We start from the raw sequence: 18,979 nt of genomic DNA, 5'->3' as shown, positions 1-18,979 counted from the left end.
TAGGGTGAACCGGAGCTTTCTGAAGATGGGTGTTGTGTATGGTCCCCACGAAGCTCCTCGTGAGAGAAAGAGAGGCGCCGGCACCTCTTCTCCCTCTACCAGGCCGTCCGAAGGTCCGATCGCCAAGAAGGCCAAGAAGGGCGAGCCCGTTGCTGCTCAGTCTTCGAAGGCACCAAAGTTGACTTCTGAGAGATCTTCGCGTGTCTCCACGAACAGGCCTGCGGCGGGCGCAGCGAGAGAGTCTAGAGGGAAAGGTATCTTTCCTTGTGGTTACTCTTTTCATATTGAAAAAGAGAATTTGGGTAGCGAAGCTTTTATGCGGGAGCTTCGCGCTACAGAGAGTAGCATTCCCTGGCGCTCGCGCACTGGTGAGAGGGTTCACCTTTATCTTGATCAATTTGGTTCATTCCGTGCAGAGCCAGATACTGTAGGTGCTGTTTTGACGGTGGTGCAGAAGGTGGTCAAACCTTCTCTTCGGGTTGTGAACCTTCTGGACGAGGAAAGCGATGAAGACGCACCTTCGGTTCTGGTGGATGTTCCGCCCCATAGAAGAGTGGAGCACCCCTCTCAGCGTTTACTTGAAAAGGCTTCATCCCCGGAGAAGGGTGATCAAGGCGAGGAAGGGGAAGAGGTTCCTACTGGAGTAGCTGATGGTGCTGATGGGAGGAATGATTTCGTGGTAGCCCCTATCGATCCGGTTGGTTTGCTAGCCGGCAAAGGCAGTGAGGTCCAAAGGACGACGGGTGGTGATGACCATGTGGTTGAAGCGAGAGATCATTTTTCTGATCTAGGTACCTTCTCGATCTCTAAACGCCTTGCTTTCCAAAGGCCTCTGATTCTGACCCTTATCTTCGGTATCCACTTGAAGTAGATGTTGCAAGCGTGATGAAGGAGCTCGGGGATTTGCTGGGGCTAGAACCTTCGGAGGCTGGGACTGCTGGAATTGCGTCTGTGAGCCAACCTGCTCTTCCCGAGGACGTCGAGAATTTCGATGCTGAGGGTACGTTACACTAGCCTTGTTTCCTTTTTGCTCCTGCGTGTTGTGTGGTTTTGTCAAGTGCTTTGGTGAGTGCAGGATTTATGAAGAGTTTGGGGGTTTACCGGACCAGCAGCCTTGGTCGTATTACGGCGTCGTTGTGCGCGAAGGTTTGTGCTATTTGACATTGAGTTGTTTTTGATCTTGTGAACTTGGTTGTGAGGCTGGTTTTTGTTTTAGGCTCTGCTTGCTAGCCGCGCCGTTGCCAGCAGCGCAAGGAAGGACGAGCACGATTTCCTGTCCCATTCTACTGAGAGGGCTCGCTTGATGGAAGAGATTCGCACTCTGAAGTCTGAAAGAGAAACTTCGGAAAATCTTCGGTTTACTTTGAAGTCTGAGAATGACCTTCTGAATGGAAAGGTACTAGAACAGGAAGAGATCATTTCGAAGATGCAAGAGAGGATAAGCCTTGACGAAGGTGTTCTTGAGAACCTTCGAGGTATGGTAGAAAGGGATGCTGCGAAGGTCACCCTACTTCAAACAGAGGTTCGTCAGCTCAAGGCCGATGTCGAGAAGAAGAATGACAAGATTTCTGATCTTGAGAAAGAGGTTGAGGAGGATCGCGCGCTGTGGGAGTCCTCTTCGCAAGACATCTTGAACAAGAGCACGGCCATCCGCGAAGAATACCGCAGGGCTTTGGCGTCTTTTGGTGCTGAGCCCTCGCCTTTCCCGGAGGACTCCGAAGGTGGCGCGTCAGGGCTTCTTGACTGGCTGCAGGGTGAATTTGAAGATCTTGGCCAAATTTTGACGAGTGTGTCGGACAATACCGCAGTCGTTGCCTGCGAGAGTGTTTTGGCCATTCTTGCCCACGAAGATTGCCCGGAGCTTGAGAAGATTGGTGCTCGGGACTATGTCTTCCCGGAAACTTCGGATCTTGTCGTAGACATCGCGAAGATCCAGGCTGTAAAGAAGTCCTTTCTTCGCAAATTTTGGAAGGTTTCTGGCCGGGAGATTGTTCGTGAAGCCGCTCAGCAGAGGCTAGAAGCTGTCAGTGTTCTTTTTTTTACAGTACCAAAAATACATCATTCCAGAAATGCCCCTCCGGTCCTCACGAAGGTTTAGAGATTACAATAGGGGTATTTGGTAATTTCCCAAGGTTGGACAGTCCGACTTGAATACTCCTACTCGCATCATGTGTTTCTTGCCCTTCGGGTACCTTCAGTGATAACCTTGGACAGGCTTCGTATGGAGTTGCCTTCATGATTTACCACTTTTAAGTTGTAGTCCATGCCTGAAGGTTCCTGTCATGATCTTTGTGCGCATGACTCCGAGCGATCGCCGGAACCTTCGGACTCCGTAGTGCGGGGCGTCCTTCAGTGGCGACCTTCGTCATTTTCGCTGATCTTTGGTGAACCTTCGCGGTGCCCGAGGCAACCCGAAGGTCAAGGCATAATCTTCGGCGCCGAGTCTCGGTGAGCTCTCCGATGCTTCGCCACTTTGGTGGACCTTCGGACAACCTTCGGGTGATCCCACCTTCGCGAGGGGGGGGGGGGGCGATCCCCAACAAAAATATCTAGACATAGATGTATATCTAGGTGCATAGTAAAAACTATATATTTGGAAAACTCAAAACAAAATTTACTGGAACGGAGGGAGGGAGTAGCATTTACTAGAATGTATGTATAAAAAGCACTCGCAGCAAAAACTATGTAAAAACACACTTATTCCAACAAAATTTTGTTGCTAGAATAATTCATTTCTAAATTAGGCATCTATAGGCTAAGCTCTCATTCATATGCAAGTAGCATTTACTGAACTAATAATGGATTTATGGATATGAAATCCTTAAATTGACGTTCTTTGCGAAATTTGGCTAGATTCTTGTGCTACCACCATGGTTCGAGTTTTCAGCTCGACATTTTAGCCGGTTATTTTAGGATTTTTCTGTCAATTTATTTTCTGTAACTTAGGCTATTGATGTTACTAGCTGCTCATCATCACGTTAAAAACTCTCAAAACAGAAAACTGTCGCTACTTGAAATAATATATAGTAATAATTAAACTGTTCGTCTAGAATCAAGAGGGGAAGCTAGTAGCTAGGCGCCAATGAGTATCCTGCTCTTTTGCTTTGAGCGAAAAGAAAAGAAAAGAAAAGAAAAGGAAACCCTGTGTCCCGCAGTTTGGATTTGAGCTAGGCCGCATAGGCAAGCTACATAAGTAGTACTAGTAGCTTGCATTGCAAGAGGGGCCGGATCGGTGACTGTTGACACGGGCTGAGTTCAGAGATGAGCTAGAGAAACAGAGGGCCGGGGGATCGGAACGGAAGCATGCATGCCGTGCGCCGCAGGCCACTGCATGCATGCATGCACGCTGCCCTGCGAAAGCCGAGCTAAAGCCATCAGTCATGCATGCATGCTGCTGCTCATGGTCATCGATCGGCAGCTAGACTACACGCGTCTCGCCAAAGGTGGTAGCTGCCGGTCGATCTGCAGGGGCGCGGTACAAATCTCTACCTAGTAGCTAGTAGTACACCGTACCGCCCGGCAGGCCTACGCATGTATAGTTCTGCGTTTGCTACTGCACTTGCCTTGCGCTCGCTGCATCGACACCGTTGGATGATCGGAGACGGGCGGTCGATTCCTGGATAGCCGCCTAGCGTTAAGGCTCTCCGCACATCACTCTCTAAATTCACTCTCCAAAAGAAATATTCCTACCTGATCATCGAGATTCTTCTCTATATTCAGTTTCGTTGCGCTCGTTCACTCTCTATATCTCTACTCTATCTTAACTAACACATATTTTATTCAACCATCTCCACCTAACATATCATTTTCTTTTTTTCTCTTTTTTATTCTCCCCTTCTTTTCTTTCCCCTCGTCCGTCTCGCCCCCTCCCTTGCTCTCTGTCTCTCTCTGTCGACCCGCCGCCGCTAGCCTCTCTCCCTCCCTCGCGGCGCGGAGGCGCCGCCGCCCATGGCGTGTCCGGCCACGCCACCTCGCTGGTGAACTGCGGGCTCGGCCCTCCGCCCCCTCCCATGGCCGCGCGGCGAGCGGGTGGCTCCAGGCGGCCCGCGCGCCGAGCACCCGAGGCCGGGGGCGGAGAGGTCCAGGAGCGGACGGGGCGGGGGCCAGGACATGCCCCAGCGTGTCCGTGCAGGGCCCCGTGCGGCTAGAGCTCCGGCCTCCCACCGTCGTCCTCGCGCCGGAGCGGGCAGGGCGGCCACGGCGAGCCGGAGCGGCCCGGCGGAGCGGCCAAGGCGGCGGGCCACGGGCACGGCCCCTCCCTTGTAGTAGCGCCCAAATCCGACCCCGGCGCGACCCAAGGCTGCGGCGGCGGGCCCGCGGCACCTGCGCACGCTCGAGCTCGACGGCCTCGGCGGCGAGCCCAGGCTCGGGTTGGCGGCGGCTGTCCTCGCGGCCCCTGCTCCCCTGCCGCGCGGCGTCCCTCCTCTCCACGGCGCCTCCCTCCCTTTCTCGCGGGGCCATGGCGACCACCTCGCCGCGCCAGCTCGCGGCCGAGCTGCAGCGGCCCGCGGCGTGCGGCGGCGCGGCCGGGGCGCCCCACGGCATGCGGCGTCGTGGCGGGGTGGGGGACGACCGGTGCGGATCCAGGCGGCGCCGGCGTCCCTGCTCCCCTGCTCCTCCGTGCGCCGGCGGCGGCGAGCTCGAGTTGGGGCGGCGGCGGGCGGCGGCCATGGCGGATGCGCGGCGAGACGGGGCGAGGCGGGCAGCGCTGGGCGAGAGGAGGTGCGGAGCACACGCCGGGAGGCGGGCCCACGCCACGTCGGCGGATGGAGAGCGCGCGCTACTGCGCTTGGAATAGAGAGCTCGGAAAGCAACACCAAGATAGCGCACATTTTACAATGTGCCGCTGCAGCGGGAAAATGAGCAAATCGAACTGCATGCAGCCTCCGTGGCACATAGCGTGCGGGATGCAGAGCCCCAGTGCGGGCAGCCTAATGATCTGCAGGTAGCGTTCACCGCGAGGCCGGCGCGCGCGCAGCGGCCCACCGCCCGGGGCGCCGCCGCATGCACCGGCAGGACATGCTGTGGCTAGCTTGCGGTAGTAGATGCATCTAGGAGGGTGGCCGGCCCGCGAGATTTGTCGTACGTGTCCAGCTCGTCATGGCAATGCAACTAGCACCGCCCGCGGCCGTGTGTCAGTTGGAGTTTGATGGCCGCAGATATCTAGACTGAAAAATTAGGTAATTATGTCAAATGAGTTTTATAGTGATGAAATTCTCTTCACATCTCATGAAACTCCATCATTCTCTCTCCTTGCCACATCAGCAAAATTAATGACATTTAGTCCAAGCCCCCTCTCGATCGCATCTATAATAATATGCATCTATAATAATGGATCCGAAACATCTCGAAAAGAAAATCATGCAACTGATCGACAAGGACACACGGCAAGGGATTGTCGTCGTGGCTTAGCTAGTAGGTGGCACGTCGTGCGTGATGATCTGATGATTGATCGATGATCTATCTCGTCCGTCCATCATTATTTTGCCGCTGCAGGCGTACGTGTGCGTATAACCGCGTCCTCGATCGATCAACTAGTTGCTGCTCGTGCGTATGTAGCTAGGGCTCCAAGCATGCATTGCCGTACCTACCGTGCACACCATGGATTAATTCCTCTCTCCTTTTTTTTTTAAAAAAAAGAGAAATCTCTATCTCTATCTCTATCTCTACTACTATATTTGGAGTATTTCTAAAGCAAGCACTGATTCCACGGTCCGTCAATCGAAATCTAAATAAATCAATCGGAATTCTAATAAGAACTCGAACAAATCAATTCGAATCTCAATTGAAAGCTATACAATTAATATCTCACGCAGTCACGAGTTGTATGCGGAGTTTTTATAAAAAAAAATAGCAGTCTCATATGTTACGCGGGCTGCCCCCCCACCCCCGGCCGTGTTTCGATGGAGACGCGCGTACCGATCCTCGGGCGTTGGCGTTGCCGTGTTCTGCACAGCATATGCCATGCCCCACGCACGCGCGTCTCCAATTCCACAGGGCCGGCGACGATCGCCGGCCATTGGATGCCCGGGCAAGGCGTGCATGCGTCGACGAGACAAAGGACGGCGTCGCTACTCGCGCTGCTGGCGGTACGGCGCTGCATCTGCATGCTCCGAGGGTAGTACTTTGTGTGTATTGATGTATTCACGGCATGGTACGGCGGCTCGTTCCCAATGCAATGATCGATGAAACAACAAACTGCGTGCACGGCCCTTGCATGCGCTGCTAGAGTACCTACCGGCTACCGCTACCGGCTAGGCAGGCCTAGTTCGGGCACCACTGCTACTGCTACTGCTAGCCAGCCCTCCTCCTCCTGCATGCTGCTGATATGCGTGCACTGCAGTCTGCAGGGCTACGCGTACAGCCTTGCGCAGTGGCACTGTTAATTTTTTTGAATCTGTGTGGTGGTTGATTACTCCACTCGTGATCGCTACGGGCCCAAAAAAAAAATGAAGAGCTCGTCTACGATACATTTTGGTCCATCTCTGAGGAGGTCATGACGTTGGCTACTTATGACTTGGCGTGCACCGCGAGAGGGAGAAGAAGAAAGAGTAAATTACTTCTATACTACCGAGAAATATAACTCATCTCTTATGTGCCATTGAAAAATAGCTCATCCCTTCTATGCACTAGTTTTAATTTTTCATCCCTTGTGTGCCATTCCGTTACTAACGGCGTTAGTTGGGTCGTTTGCTGCCGTCTCCATCTCGCCGCCGTCTTCTCTTCATGGACTTCCCTCCTCGCGCCGGCGCCGGACGAAGGGAGTAGGGAGGGGTCGCGCGGGCGAGCTGCGCCCCGGCCGCGGCAACAGCGCGCGGGAGAACAGGGCCTCGCCGCGGCCGGCCTCCGCGCACCAGGAGAGATGGGGCGGTGCGGCTCGCCGGCACCCAGGCCACCGGATGCCGCCGTGCCAAGCCCCGACCGCCGCGCGCAAGGGAGGGAGGGAGCAGGGGACCCGGCGCGGAGAGGGAGGCCCCGCTCGACTCCGCCTGCCGCTGCCATGGCCGCCGCCGCCCGCGGGCCTCCCCGTCGTCGTCGCGTAGGTGCACGAGGGCCCGGACGTGAGCCTCCGCGCCACCGCCCGCTCGCCGCGCCACCGCCCGCTCACCGTGCCGCTGCGCCCTCCACGCCACCGCCCGCTCGCCGCGCCACCGGCTCGCTAGCTCGCCGTGCCCGCCCCGCGCACGCGCTGCCTCCCTCTGCGGCCCGGCTCGCCGCAGCTCCTCGTGCGGGCCAGCGAGCAGGGACCGGCCGGGGAGGGAGCCCACGCAGCGCCGCGCCGCCCACGCCCGCGCCGCCTGCCCGAAGCTCGCCCGCCCGAGGAAGACGAAGACGACGTGCGCGTGCGCGGGCAGGGCCGCGGCCGCGGCTGCGGTGACGGCGTCGGGGGGCGAGGCGTCGCGCGGCCGCCACAGCAGGCACGGGCGCACGAGCACGACCGCGGGGTGGCGTGCAGGAGCAGCGCGCGGAGGTCGTGGCCGGCGGCGAGGAGGAGCGGCCCGTGGCCGGCGGCGGCGAGGAGGAGCGGCCCGTGGCCGGTGGCGGCGAGTATCTCCACGCCCTCGGCTTCGTGTACCGCGACCTCAAGCCGGAGAACGTCCTGCTCCGGGGCGACGACGAGCTCCAAAGACTGCGTGGGCACGCACGAGTACCTCGCGCCGGAGCTCGGGAGCTGGAGCAGCATATGCAGCAACTGCAGCAGCAAGAAGAGCAAGAGCAGCAGCATCAGGCACAACTAACGGCAGAAGCTGACGGAATGACACAGAGGGGATGAAAAATTAGAAACAATGGCATTGGAGGGACGACTATATATATTTTCAATGGCACGTAAGGGATTGGTCTAATTTTGCGATAGCACACCGGGAATTAACTCAAGAAGAAAAGAAGCAAGCACGCACGCATGCTGCTTCTTCTCCCCAGATGCGCAGCAAGTCCATCGCTCAGTCAGATAAAGGGTAAGATAAACAAAGCCACGGCGTGCCGAAAGGCCCAACGTGAGGAGCCCACGTGGCAGCCGCCTGATCTCTGCCGTACCCCAATTAACCTACGTGCGCTTGATTGACAAACCTACTAGTAGAGTAGGTAGCTAGGGATCAGTAACCCACGCAGAGGGCGGGCCCCGCCGTCCTCCTCGACCTCTCCCTTGCTGATCTCGTCTGCCCTGTCCTTGGCTGGCGGCTCTTGTTGTTTGCGCTGTTCCCTTCCGCTGCTGCCTGCTGCAACCGCGGGCCGCCTGAGCTGCACGTGACATGAGGCAGCCAAAGGAAAACGGCCTGTTTTTTTTTCCCGTTTGGAAAGCGTGACCCCGGCCTGTTTTTTGTACACTAGCACAGCATCGCCAGAGAGAGGCCACGACGTGTCATCACGGCCTTCTTGATGTGCTAAATTTTGCATCTTGAGGCAGAGACGTGGAGGACGTCGTCGTGGTGGACGACACCCATCCCCAGGTCATCCATCCATCCATTCACAGTTTCACACACACTCCCGAGGTGAAGCCAGGCCGAACGGCCCATTTCTCATAAGGGCCCAAACAATGACACAACGCGGCGGGCCTAGAAAGTTGTTTCTGCTCTCATAGGCCTCCGCTCACTGCCCCAAACAATTTATCAATGGAATATTAGAAACAATAGTAGAGTGTATGTGCGGCATACACATATTTCTAAAATACAATAATAAATAATAAGTTTATAGAATACAAAATATGTCATAACATATGTCGCAACCTGGCCTGGCGCGAGCGGCGGCCGGGCCCCCTCGCGACGTCTCCGGCCTCCTCCCGCTCTCCGGCCTCTCCATCGCCTTCGCCGTCAAGGCCACCGAAGGCAAGTTCCCTCCCGGCGAAGGCGGCGCGGCCACGCGGGCTTGGCGGCCTTCACGACCCCTGCGGCGAGTGCGCGGCAGCCAAGGTGCTCCACCACGTGCAGGCGCTGGTCGGCCCGCACTGCGTGGCGCCGTCGCCAGCGTCCTCCTGCTCTGCCACTGTCCGAGCGGCGGCACATACATGTTTTAAAAATTTATTGAACAAAATTTACATTGATAAAAAGTTAATAGATAATAGTTTTATTTTATAGCAAAGATGTACACATTGTAGCAAAGATGTACCTATTGTCCCAGAGCTTAGTGAACAACCCTTTGTGCTTGTCGTGCTCTTCTCTCGCCCCAATGTACTTCAAAACTCCATAAATTCCTTGCTTTCATAGACCAGTGTTTCCTTCCATTGTAATTTGCAGAAAGTATATATATATCCAATCCTACTAATATGTAACACTTTCGAGTGAGTCTGAAAGAAGCTGAAAACACAATGAAGTGGCATCTCCAATTCAAATTACAGGCATAACCTATTAGTGGCATCAAAAAAGTACCATACATAAGCTGGCAGGCTGCCAAACATAATAAAGGGGTCATACTGGAATACTGGGAACCAACGTTTCTCCCACCATTAATTGTAATTAAATAGTAACTTAGTAAGCATTCTGTAATGTAATATCTTGTCTTGGCAGTAGCTCCAAACCTTGTCTCAGTTGTACACGTTCTTGACCCTCTGGTAGTCCCCAAGGAAACACATAACTGGGTACAGCAATAAAAAAACATAAGACTACAGACACTAATCTAGTCAACTCGGTATTTTTAAAGTGGCATAACCTTTGTTACCTGACATCCTTTAAGAGTCCCATGGCGTCCTAATTCGAGGGAGATCAATCAGGAAGACAAATTGGGCATCCTCTTTTGCTAGAATCCTATACATGGCTTATATCACTTTTTCATCTATGCAGTACCGATACAGGATGCGAATATTACTATCGGCACAGATCAAGTAAAACTTGCCATTATCTAAGTGTTTACATTGTAGAAAATAAATGTTGTTTACTCAATAATTATGGCAATCTAATAAGTCTAAATAACCCATCACGCAATCTATTGAACCAACTTGTTCAACTATAGAGGCATGAGCTCTCCATAGAGGATTCAATACTTGAAATACTTAAATCAGACAAGTTTTAGATGTTGTATGACTGACAAAAAATATATCAAAAAGACTTTCTCAATAGGCTACTAAAAGAATCCAATATACATAAATTTCCAATAATCTAAGGCCTCAAGTCCGATAGTCTCCGGTTTCCACCAGACCACATTTCAGTAAAAAGTACCAAACAATGCTTTTTCTGTCCAGCCTTTGAAGGAAACAAAAGTAAACTGGTTAAATTTATTGATTGGCCTAGGAATGTGCATTGAACAGTAATAACAAATTAATTGTAACCATCATTTGAACTGTTTAGGTGCTACAATAGAATACACCACACTATTTTTTATTCGAGCACCATTGTTTCAGGAAAAAAAAATATAGAAATCACATTATATCCTGTGCTGTTGCATTCGATGAAGGCATTAAAGCCGGTAAAGTTTACAACAAACTATATTCTGCAACCCTACATCACCGGAAAATGCTTAACAAATAAGTTTATAAAAGAATGCTTCAGCAATCTTTCATGTACTGGCTGAGCAATCTTTCAATACAGTTCATATAATTTATAAAAGAATGCTACTCAAATCTTATGGCAACAGGAATAGATTCCTTGATAAGCAGGATGAAAACAGAGAAAAAAAATAGTGATGAACTCAGAAAAGTGAAGCCTCTTTCCTCCAGAAAAGCTAGTGAAATGCTTTAAGTACAATGTAAGAGTTATGGCTTATACTTATTGAATAGCAGCAGCTTTTCAGATGAGCTAGAGATTCAGTTGCTCAGATTTCAGACATGCTTGTATTATCCCAATTAAATATATCCATAATAAAATATTTTGAAATTCAATTTCTGGAGGAAAAATACCAAATTGATGGTTCAGATTGTACACCCTGCAAGGAACAAGAAATGATGTAAGTAAATAAGAGCGGGGATTTATTGCTGCAAAAAATGATCCAATACTAATCCTAGATAGAATAGAACTTAAAGCAAGCCCAAAATAAATGATTAGAAATTAGGATGCTATGAACAGCTCTCAATATTACTCGAAATATTCTTAATAAAATGATAATGCATCTACATGAAAAACAATTAGAAACTCACCAATATAGAATGCAAATAGATTTGTCCGATTCTTTTCTATTGTACTGTTATTTTATAGCCGAACCTTTCAGCTAGTTCTTTTCATAAGCGCTACTCGATTATAGCTGAACCAATATAGAATGCAAATAATTTTGTGTAATCTTTTCTTTTCTTTTGTACTGTTCTTTTTTAGCTGACTTCAGCCATTTTTCTATAGTAAAGGCTACTCACTCATGCTTCCACTCACCTGACACCACCGTTAGTGAAGGTGCAGGTAATGAAATGTTCCATTAGTATAATTTTTACTACCCAAAATATCCACTGCAGTCTGCATGGTCCTGCAAGAATACTTCAGAGTTAAAGAGAGTGAGGCTCACTTTATAAATTACGTACCATTGAAATTTACACCCATAGTACACTATGCCTGAGCAACCCCTTGACTATCAGCAAGCATGAAGATAACTGCAGGTCAATGAATCAATCTGACCACCACCATATTAGGCCGGCCTTTAGCAAGTATCACTGGATACACTGGTGACACTAACAATTCATCAACCAGGAAGTGGAGGAGCACGCTGCAGGATGGATTTGGCGTAAAATACGTTGATGGGGAGGTCGTCGCGGACGCCGAAGCCTCGCTGGAGGAGGCCACGCGGCGATAGATAGATATAGATGAATGACAAACCAGAGATTAACCTATATCCCTAATCGATAACACATATATTTCAGCAAGTGACAACATAGTGCAAAGCTAGAGCAAAATAGATTTGAGTCTGAATATAAAGGCGGTAACAATAATACAATTGCAGATGATGATTCTTACCGATTAAAAACTTCAGTTTTGATCAGTTGGGTTCACTTCTTGACATCGGAGCCAGTGTCCCATTAGGTTGACACCCAATCTAGCTTAACATATTATCTTGTCCCACCATCATGGGCTGCTCTTCATAGAAACCATCGACATTTCTGGAATGCTAAATCAGTAGCTTTATAAGTGTACTAATAGAAACAAACACAAAGTCAATCAGGTTCTCGATATATTTTTTTGTGCAATAACCAACCCAGGGACACAAAAAAAATTAGCATATGATACTTCTCCCACCAGGTTCTCTTTATTTTAGTGCGTTACATGGTAAAATTGAATTTGATCATTTTATCTCAACACCAATCAGTTGAAGAAAACTCACCATTTTTTCTACCACTCGCATCAATGTTGGAGGAGAAATCTCTTCTCTTATAAAGATTTGTAACAACAGCACACGTCTGCGTTCCTATTCACTGCAGCAAGGAAGAGAAATAGATTTGTGTATTTGTCCATCTTCAGGGGCATTCCATTGAACAACTTACCTGCATATGACATTGTGGGCCTGCTTCTTTTGCTCCACCGATGGAAGACACCTCCAGAAGACCAGAACCTGCTGCCCCTACCCCCTGCTCGCGTGGTGATGTCCTCATGCTCACGCTCGTGGATGCAACGGCCGGACGCCGCGATGCCGTTGACGAGGAGCCCGGAGAGGGCCTTACGCATGTAGCGGAGCTGGCCCCGTGGGTCTCCACGAACCCCGCAGCAAGGAAGCCGCGATGTTGGCAAGGGGCTCCTAGCGGAGCACCTGGACGACGCTGTCGCGCGCCGCGTTGCAGACATCAGGCGTCTTGAAGGCACGCTCGTGGGGCGAAGGAGAAAAGGGCGACGTGGATGGGGAGGGGAGGCTGGAGCCAGATGGAAGCGCCAGCGCATCGCTGCAGTCCCTCTGTGCCCGTCCGCGACATAGCCGCCGCCTCCTGGTTCCAAGGACCGCCGCCGCCACAAAAAGCGAAGCAGATGGATGGGCTGATGCGGATGGAGGAGGGAGGCAGCAAGGCGGTGCGCCGCCACCGCAACTATGTCTTCCTGGATTGCCACCAATGTGGAGGCAGTGAGATGGATGGGTTCTGCGGAGGGGATCCGGGATTAGGAGCAGGCATGCGGCGGGGAAGGAGAAGGGGGCGTGATTGACGCGAGTGGGTGCGCGGGCGGGTATGTGGCGTCTTCGGCGAAAAAAAAACAACGCCAAGGGGAGCGCGCCAGCGCGGCCAGCAACTTGAACGGGCGGGCGTGACGAAATCCGTCCGGCAGGCTCTCTTGTCAAACTTTTAGTCTTACATGTGGGTCTAATAGTGGTGAGTTGTGAAGTGGATATGGGGCTAATCTTGGTGAAAAGTGTTTCAATTTTTATGAATTCTTATAGTATAGATATAGATTTATCAATAGAATATTAGAATTTAGCCCAATGAAAATATTTTTGTTAGATTCCATTCTCTGGTTCGATTCGGTTGCAAATACGTGTATGGAATACAGAAGTGAGAGGACAAACGCTTTGAAATATATTGTTTGATAGGCTTCATTCCCTAAAGTAGTAAAGTGTACTTTCGTCGGCGAAAAAAACAAACAGCAAGATTCAACAATTGGCGCCGCTAGCATGCCAATTGATGTTTGATGTCCGGACTTTTGATGGGAAATTCTCCCTCAAACGCTCTAACAAAATGTTAAAAATTGCATAGTGAAACATCAGTAGACACCGTCTGCAACATTGAAAAATCTTTGTTGTACTTCTTAAAACAACATTATTTTCTTAATCCGTCAATCAGAACTCTAATTGGAATTCTAACCGAATTGATCAATTGGAATTCCAACCGAAATATGAACAATTAATATTTCACACAATTACGATACGACGTGTACATAAGGTGCATGGTACTAATAGTTGCAACATTTGATATTTAAAATTTCAGACGTCAGTTCAATTCGTTGCCGGGCTTAACTGCGTCTTTGTCAATGACTGACAGGTGGGGTCAGGTGGGGTCGGGCCCATCCGTAAGGGACGAAGTCATCGAGACCGCGACTGCTCACGATGTCGTCGACGCTTCCCCCGATCATCTCCGTTTCTCCCCCTGGATCATCTCCGTTTCTCCCCCCCGGTGTCCCGGTCCCTTCTCTTCCAGGCGGCGACGGCGGGCCGAGCGTCGGGGCCATTGGCTACGTCCTCGCCGGCCCCCTGTGCATTCGGATAGCTACTTGTATTCGGATCTGACCCAGCGTGCATCCATGTCCTGTGCTGGCTCCGCCCCTGATTTCTATGGCGCCCGCTCCCGTTCCCGCTCCAGCCTGGATGCTGAGGACAGGGGTAGCGCCGGCGGTGCCAAGAACCAGAGCAGCATGGTGGTGGTGAAAGCCGAGGCCGTCTGCACGAACGGTGGCTCTCTGGTGGCGGCTCCTGGCCTTGCGGAAGATCAGGGAGGCGATACCATTGAATGCTCGAGCTCGTTTGGGGACACTAGCTCCGGATCCGATGGTGAGGCCGGCGGGGGTGAACCAGAGGTGAATTCTGTCATCTCACCCGCCCATGCCAATGGTGGTTGGTCCTCAAAGCTGGCAAGGTGAGTCTTCTCCTCAGTTCCTCGTTTGCTCTGATTGTTACTGATCCGATGATTGTGCCGTCCTGGTTCATGGTATAACGAACATGCGTACGATTATGCTAGGCGGTTCGGGACTGATGTGTTCCAGTCTTTGATTTTCATGCTCCCACACTCCTGATGATAAAACGGAAGGCTGTAGCGGGCGTTCCAACTTTCGGCTGGTATGCTATTTTGTAATTGTTACCCTTCCTGTCTGCGGAGGCAACAATAAAAGTGGGATCAGTGTACCTAAAACGGGAACAAATGATTCAGTAACGTATTGCAGTGTCCTGTATGCTTAGTAATTAGTGCTTTGTCGTCAAAATTTCCCTTTCAGGGTACATTTCGTTCATCATTTGTATATGAAATATTATAATAGAAGGTGATGATAGTACCCGATAGATTAATACTTGGGTATTATTTCTGCCCAACTCTTTCTAAGCATAATTGAAGCAGGTGGGTGAGGCAACAGACAAAAATATATATGTATTCTATCCTAAGAAATGCCATGCCACTTATGCCAAGTATGCCTACCACGATCAGAAAAAAAACAATTACCAGATAGTCATATTGTCTTATATTTGTCTGCGTAGCTATTTAAAAAGATAATTGAGCAGATTGTAGCTTCTTTAAAAACACTGTAAAATTGTAGTGTTCTTTATTCCACCAGGACTTTGATTTCAACAACCAGATCGATTAATTCCATGATATATCAGCACAGGTTCATGGGAAAGATTGACACATAAAGCGCCAATATCCTATTTTCCTTCTGTTTAGATAGAAAATCCTTCGGTTAGTGTCATCATCTTTTCCTCCTTTTTTGGGAGGCAAAAGTTCACCTAGATAATTTACTAAATAAATACGCTAAGCATGACAGTCCGAATACATAAGAAGTTCTAGACTGGGATTCAAACCCATGAATAGATATCGCGTCTGGTTGGAACAATCATTGATGCTGTTTATCTTTAATGCTGTAGACCATTATAGATTCCTTTTTTGTGCATGTCAGGAAACACTATTCATCGTGTTTCATGCCTATTGCTTTTCTTTGAGATTATTCTTGTCTTTGGTGCATGCTTATTTCTGATATTCATGCTTTAAAACTTTGTGTTGTCATGAACAAGTAAACCGATAGTTGAGCTACACTTACGAGTGCTTCAAAGTTTCAGCTTACCTTTCATTTTATGTTGTTGCTAGAATAATTGGGCAAGCAGCTACTTGTTATATTCTTCATAATGTAAAATTTTGTTATTCTCATATGCCTCTTCTTTTTGGGGGACAAATTTTCTGATATGGGATTGCCCTTCAGAAGGAAAAAGGTGACATCTGAGTGGAGGAGTTCTGTTCGTCCAGTTCTGTGGAGATGTCAGTGGTTAGAGTTGCGTATGAAGGAGCTGTTGTCTCAAGTATCAAAGTATGACAGGGAGCTTGCTCTAATCAAGAAAGAAAAGGAACTACAACAGGCAGTAAGCAAAGCAAATGGTTCTATGTCAGAACCGGTGCAGATTCACAAAGGCCATGGGAACAGTATCATGAAAAGGAGAAAGAGGAAGAGACATGAACAAAATGTGGATGCGTCCTTGTACATCAACAAGCACGAGATATTATCGTACTACAATGGTCCGACATCCAATTATGCCTACCGTTTTGTAGGAATAGGACATCAATTTATTTATGACCATGTTGATTTTGCACCTGGTTTAGTTGTTAATGATAAGAATCTTTCAATATCTCTCAGATAAAAAAAATAAGGGAGCTGAAACTGGTGATCTCTTTGTTGATGACGATTGTGGCGGTACAGGTATGACCGTATGAATGCGCCTATCTGGTCAAACTTTTCAGTGAAGTTAAAATGGCAACATTGGTATGATGCAAAGTTACATTAGACCAAGTTAGCTCTAGACCTGGCTGTAAGAAAAAAGTTTGCTTTTGTTAGCAATATGTTCTTTTCTTTAGAAAATTGGAAAAAAAATATCCGGCCTCTGCGACCGCACACAGCGAAATTCTTACGATGATTTCAGCTCAAAGAAGCAATATGTTTGTGTTTTAGTAAAGGTGTATGTTTGTGTTTTAATCGAAGGTAAATGATTATGCCACTTAGGGTTTAGTTAGATTGCCCATGCAGAAAATGCAATTCATCTATATTCTCAGCCCTGAAAAAAGGCTATGTTGTTGTTGTTGTTGTATCTATATTCTCAGCCCTAGTAATGTTCATGCAAGTGTTAACTATGTATTGTATTTGATTCATTCTGAATGCAGATGATGGCACTATCAGAGTTGGGCTTGACACTGTTACATTGCTCGATTCCGAGAATTATGATGTGATTTTTGAGCAACTTACTTTAAAGGACACTCTCATGACAATTGATGGGCTCCAGTCTAGAGTTAATCTGCTGCAAGATCTTCTCAGCAAGGCTCATTCTGGAGGAGAAAGTTTGGTACTTTCTGAGGAAAATTCTCATGTCAGGGTGCCTCGGAAGAGGCAACATACTCAAAAGCGCACATTCTCTTTTACCAAGTGTCGATATACTAAACCACAGAAAATGAAGAATCTAAACATTTTGCTGAAGGATGATGATGGGCCAGCTGTTGTAGGCAGACCTGCTTTGGTTGACAGGCAAATTGATGCTCATATAAAAGATGCAAATAGAAGTGGAGAGTGCAATCACTCGAGGGAAAAAGCAGGCACAGTGGACCTACTCTTGGGTACTGACAATTACATACCAAATGGTCATATTGGGGATTTATACAAAGAAGTATTCGGTCCTTCGCTTATTCTTATTCCTCTTTTAGTTCTTTAGTGCTTGTTTGGATTTGAGTTGATCCTCTCAGAGTTACTGCTTTCAAATTGGAATTTAAATCATCTTATATGCACATAGTAGATTTGGAGTGTGTAAAATTCTCATTCAACTTTATATGCCGTATTGAGTGTTTTATTATCTAAACTATTTTACTGATTTTGAACCATTTCCAGAAAAAAAAATGGTGTTTGCTTCTTGGGCAATATATTTTCACTGGCATTTAGTTGATTGCTGTTCCTTTTTGACAGAACATTGATGATATCCTCATAGACAATCAAGCAGCCAATGAAGCGTTTCAGCGGTTTGGTAAGGCCAACCATCTGCCTTCTGGAACTTTGTCCAAAGGCCGTAACATTTCTGGTCCTGCAGAAATTAAGAACTTTTGTGCTCCAGCGGCTCCAGTGGTGGAGCCTGTCTCCCGTCAGAGCAAGCAGGAGCTGGATCTTATGAAGAGGAGGGAGAAAGGCTCTGTTTTTACCAAGAAGCAGAGGAAAGATGCCTCCAAAACACCTGCAGCAGAGGAGAAAACTGAGCGCACGCCCTCAGCTGCAAAGAAGAAGACTGGGGGCACACCCTCTGCTGCGGCAGTGGAGAGAACTGAGAGCACACCCTCTGGTGTAACAGGGAGGGGAACCATGACCGCTCGCTCAGCTGGGGAGAAGCGCAAAACTGGAAATGAACCTGTGAAGACATGAAGAAGTGTGAATCTGGGAGCAAATCTGCAGCATCGAAGAAGCAGGAAGCTGAGAAGCCATCCTCAGCAGCAAAGAAGCTGAAAACTGAGAACCCATCCTCAGCAGCAAATAAGCGGAAAACTGAAAACCCTTCTTCAGCTACAAAGGAGACTGAAAACTTGCTCTTGGCAACAAAGGAGACTGAAAGCGCCCCCTTGAATCTGAAGATTGAGAAGGCTGTGCTGGTGGCTGTAAATAGTAGGAGGAGCCAAAGGGTCCGAAAGCCCAAAGTTGTGGGTGAGCAGACAGACCTCTCTTAGGGTCTGTGTGATTTGTAGGTATATCCTGTCGTCCGGTGGCCCATATCAACATGGATCGCCATGTATGTTAGTGTACATATCAGCTTGTCTCGTAAAAACAAATCTCACCCAAAAGTGTTGGTTGGTGGTTCTTCTTTTCTGGGTACCGAACTAACATTGTCATGTGTCACCTAGATCCAAAGTGAAAAAAAGCTGAAAATCATGCCATGTAATGGAACTTGGTTTGCCGATCTCTTTGCTTTCACTGCATGATTTCTCCGGGCTCTGTGGTCTTTTCAATACGGTTTGTGCACCGCGGCGGTGGGTGGTGACTGGTGACTCGTGAGGAACACTGAATCGTGGTACTCCATCAAGTAACACAAACACAATGATCCTTGGCTATGTCAACTCTGAGGGGCGCACCATTGCTCAGGATCAGAGATTGGTCGTTCCTCGGTGTTGCAACTGCAACAACTGCGTGTCCAGCTACCTTAACCAGTGCTTGCCATAGCAGGCTGCTAACCTAGTCTGCTACCGCAGATTGATAGGATGGAGGAGCTGGTTCACACCCACCACTCCACCAGGCAGCCACGGTCCATCCTGTGATGATGGATGAAGCTGTACTCTTGCAGTTATATGGGAATGTGCATGGTCCATACTGCCAAAACATGTGAAGATGCGACCGTCACCTGTTCCGTAATGGTTTGGAACGCCAAGTGTTCTACTTGC

At 49.1% G+C, this 18,979-nt stretch overlaps 1 protein-coding gene and 1 long non-coding RNA gene across 9 annotated transcripts; one reads left to right on the top strand and one right to left on the bottom strand.

The window, feature by feature from the left end:
• Nucleotides 1-8,659: 8,659 nt before the first annotated feature.
• On the bottom strand, nt 8,660-13,074 carry LOC120705608. 5 transcript variants are annotated; one of them, XR_005688005.1, is made up of 7 exons: nt 12,389-13,072; nt 12,229-12,319; nt 11,865-12,015; nt 11,289-11,379; nt 9,652-10,851; nt 9,103-9,567; nt 8,665-8,973 (listed from the first exon to the last, which is right to left on the bottom strand). It is a non-coding gene; the product is annotated as an uncharacterized LOC120705608 (long non-coding RNA). The 5 variants fall into 5 exon arrangements; XR_005688006.1 differs by having other exon boundaries at nt 8,660-8,973; nt 9,103-10,851; nt 11,289-11,745; nt 12,389-13,074; XR_005688008.1 differs by having other exon boundaries at nt 8,662-8,979; nt 9,103-10,851; nt 12,389-13,073.
• Nucleotides 13,075-13,947: 873 nt separating this feature from the next.
• Nucleotides 13,948-18,515, top strand: LOC120705606. Of its 4 annotated transcripts, XM_039990043.1 has the most exons (6): nt 13,948-14,458; nt 15,786-16,096; nt 16,215-16,277; nt 16,736-17,232; nt 17,526-17,583; nt 17,671-18,515. In XM_039990043.1, exons 1-6 carry the CDS (start codon nt 14,127-14,129, stop codon nt 17,970-17,972), a joined length of 1,563 nt encoding a protein of 520 aa, XP_039845977.1. In that variant the 5' UTR covers nt 13,948-14,126; the 3' UTR covers nt 17,973-18,515. The 4 variants fall into 4 exon arrangements, with proteins under 4 accessions (XP_039845977.1, XP_039845976.1, XP_039845975.1 ...); XM_039990041.1 differs by having other exon boundaries at nt 13,950-14,458; nt 17,526-18,515; XM_039990044.1 differs by having other exon boundaries at nt 14,317-14,458; nt 14,561-16,096; nt 17,526-18,515.
• Nucleotides 18,516-18,979: the final 464 nt, after the last annotated feature.

The sequence above is a fragment of the Panicum virgatum genome, chromosome 5K (assembly GCF_016808335.1).
Source record: "Panicum virgatum strain AP13 chromosome 5K, P.virgatum_v5, whole genome shotgun sequence".
Lineage (NCBI taxonomy): Eukaryota > Viridiplantae > Streptophyta > Magnoliopsida > Poales > Poaceae > Panicum > Panicum virgatum.
This window is presented reverse-complemented; position numbering and strand designations above follow the sequence as displayed.

Excerpts from the sequence above, each read along its gene's own strand:
- LOC120705606 (XM_039990041.1), top strand. The coding sequence starts at position 14,127 with ATGTCCTGTGCTGGCTCCGCCCCTGATTTCTATGGCGCCCGCTCCCGT. Across the intron at positions 14,459-15,785 it reads TGGTCCTCAAAGCTGGCAAG|AAGGAAAAAGGTGACATCTG; the intron begins GTGAGTCTTCTC and ends ATTGCCCTTCAG. Across the intron at positions 17,233-17,525 it reads TTGGGGATTTATACAAAGAA|AACATTGATGATATCCTCAT; the intron begins GTATTCGGTCCT and ends CCTTTTTGACAG.